The 1,907-nt window shown below is 34.6% G+C and overlaps 1 protein-coding gene across 1 annotated transcript in view; it reads right to left on the reverse strand.

Annotated features, from left to right (window-relative positions):
* Positions 1–803: 803 nt before the first annotated feature.
* The window catches only part of kif18a (kinesin family member 18A), a 170,484-nt gene continuing 169,380 nt past the window's right edge, over positions 804–1,907 (reverse strand). The window contains exons 15-17 of the mRNA XM_037689400.1: positions 1,259–1,351; positions 1,058–1,158; positions 804–934 (exon numbers count right to left, since the gene is read on the reverse strand). Of these exons, the coding sequence (XP_037545328.1) occupies positions 804–934; positions 1,058–1,158; positions 1,259–1,351 (325 nt within the window). The remainder of the gene's footprint in view (positions 935–1,057; positions 1,159–1,258; positions 1,352–1,907) is intronic.

Genomic DNA, 1,907 nt, shown 5'->3' on the forward strand with positions numbered 1-1,907 from the left:
TTGTTATAATGTCAAACTGTAGCTCATTATTTGTGAACTTGACTGAGTCTTTTGGTTAAAATCAGTTGGATGTGGCGGCCATCTTGATCCTGCAACATTTTTCTTTAAAACCCTGGATTACAAGGTGACAAGCGACACACCAATTTGAAACAATTAAACAACTTCTGAAAATATTTTGACAAAAGAAATTCTTTTTCAGTTTTATTCATTTTTCAGCCTTTTCCTCAAATTATTGACAAGATGTAAAATGAATGCAAAGGTTATGGTAATGTAATGGTAATTTTCTTGATTTTTCACGTTTATTTAATGCAACAAAACTTTATAACTGAATCTTCATTGAAAATCATTTTTACTTTCAACAGCAAAAGCACAACAAAGCAAACATTCCATTGAAGAAATGAATTTATTAACTTAAAAACACAGACTTTTATTACACAGCGTCTATAAGACCAAGTTATAAACGGCACAAGACAAAAACAGAACAGTGAGTTTTATTAGCTGCCCTGCCAGACATGGTCCTGTAAAATATAACAATTATTTTAGAGAACAGAATAAAATACATAATGTTTGGAAGACAGAGGTCACCTACAATAAAAATGTATTTTGTGCTGTTAAGGTGAAAACTAAAAATCCTGAGAAGTTAAAAAGGGATTAGAAGATGAACGAATCCATAAAATTAAAAAGAATAAGCACAAACATCAACAGTGCTTTTATACAAACAAGTAAACATCTTGAGCACGACTAATCTACACAACAGAACACCTGTCAGGTTGTTCCGTGGACGGAGCGGGCGTGGTGCTGCCTCACGTTCGTTTGGCCACTCGTCTCATCTGCTGAGATGTTTTGCGGAGAAAGGACTTGGATTTTTGAGCGCCGAGGCCGAGGGTCCCTTCAGAAACGCTCCTCACGATTGTGCGACGCTTGTTCTCAGAACCTGAGGTCAAACGACAAATAAAGATCCATGTGAAGAAAAAAACTGATCCAGCAACTCTAAATAAAATGTGTGCACGTCACGACGGTTTGATCAGGAAGTGCTTTTTTCCTCTTTGATGTTTACCGGTGAAGCGCTGCACCCTGAGTGGCCTCTGAACCACCGACGCGTCTTTCTTTATACGCTTCGGCGCGGAGAAATCCTGACTCGTATCTTCTCTGATGCTGCTAAAAGTAATTCAATAGAAAATGTATAGAAGTTGGATTATTATCTCTTAAGAAAATTATGATCCGCACACTTGAAAAAGAAAATGAAGTCGTGCATTACCGGTTAAATTTACGCTTCCCTTGCACGGCTGACGTCATGTCCATGTAGGATGGGTTGGTTTGTCGCACATCTGGCAAAGGCGCCACATGTTGTCTGCAGAGTGAACATAGCATATGAAGAGAAAATATTTCTAATAAAAACATGTATAATTACCTTTTACACATAAAAGTTTAGTTTTAGTTTATTAGTTTTGTGAATACGTAAAAAAAAAAGAAAAAAGCATGAAGCATAATGTCAAAACTTTTTGTTTGACATATTCAAGGGAGTGGGTAGAAATATAAACTTATTAAAATTCCTACTCCTTAAACACTTTCATACATTTGTTACATGTATCATACATATAACAACTAAACCTGTCTTCAACCCATCAACATAGGATCTATTGAAGTTAACTACAATAGATAATTATTATTCCTTTAACTTCACCAAAAACAAAAGTAGCATCAATAACAAAAACATCAACAATAATATTATATATTATATCCAGCAATAATCACATTTATATGATAATTTGAACAGTTTTATGTTTGGACATTGTCTAAGTTCAGTTTTCTAATTATTCCACAGTTTGACTCGACTTATTGATGCACAGGTTTTTTCTAGTAGTTTGGAATTTGCATATTTTAAACTGTGATTTCTCCTAAACTTA

Source organism: Nematolebias whitei, chromosome 2 (genome assembly GCF_014905685.2).
Source record: "Nematolebias whitei isolate Nwh7 chromosome 2, NemWhi1, whole genome shotgun sequence".
Lineage (NCBI taxonomy): Eukaryota > Metazoa > Chordata > Actinopteri > Cyprinodontiformes > Rivulidae > Nematolebias > Nematolebias whitei.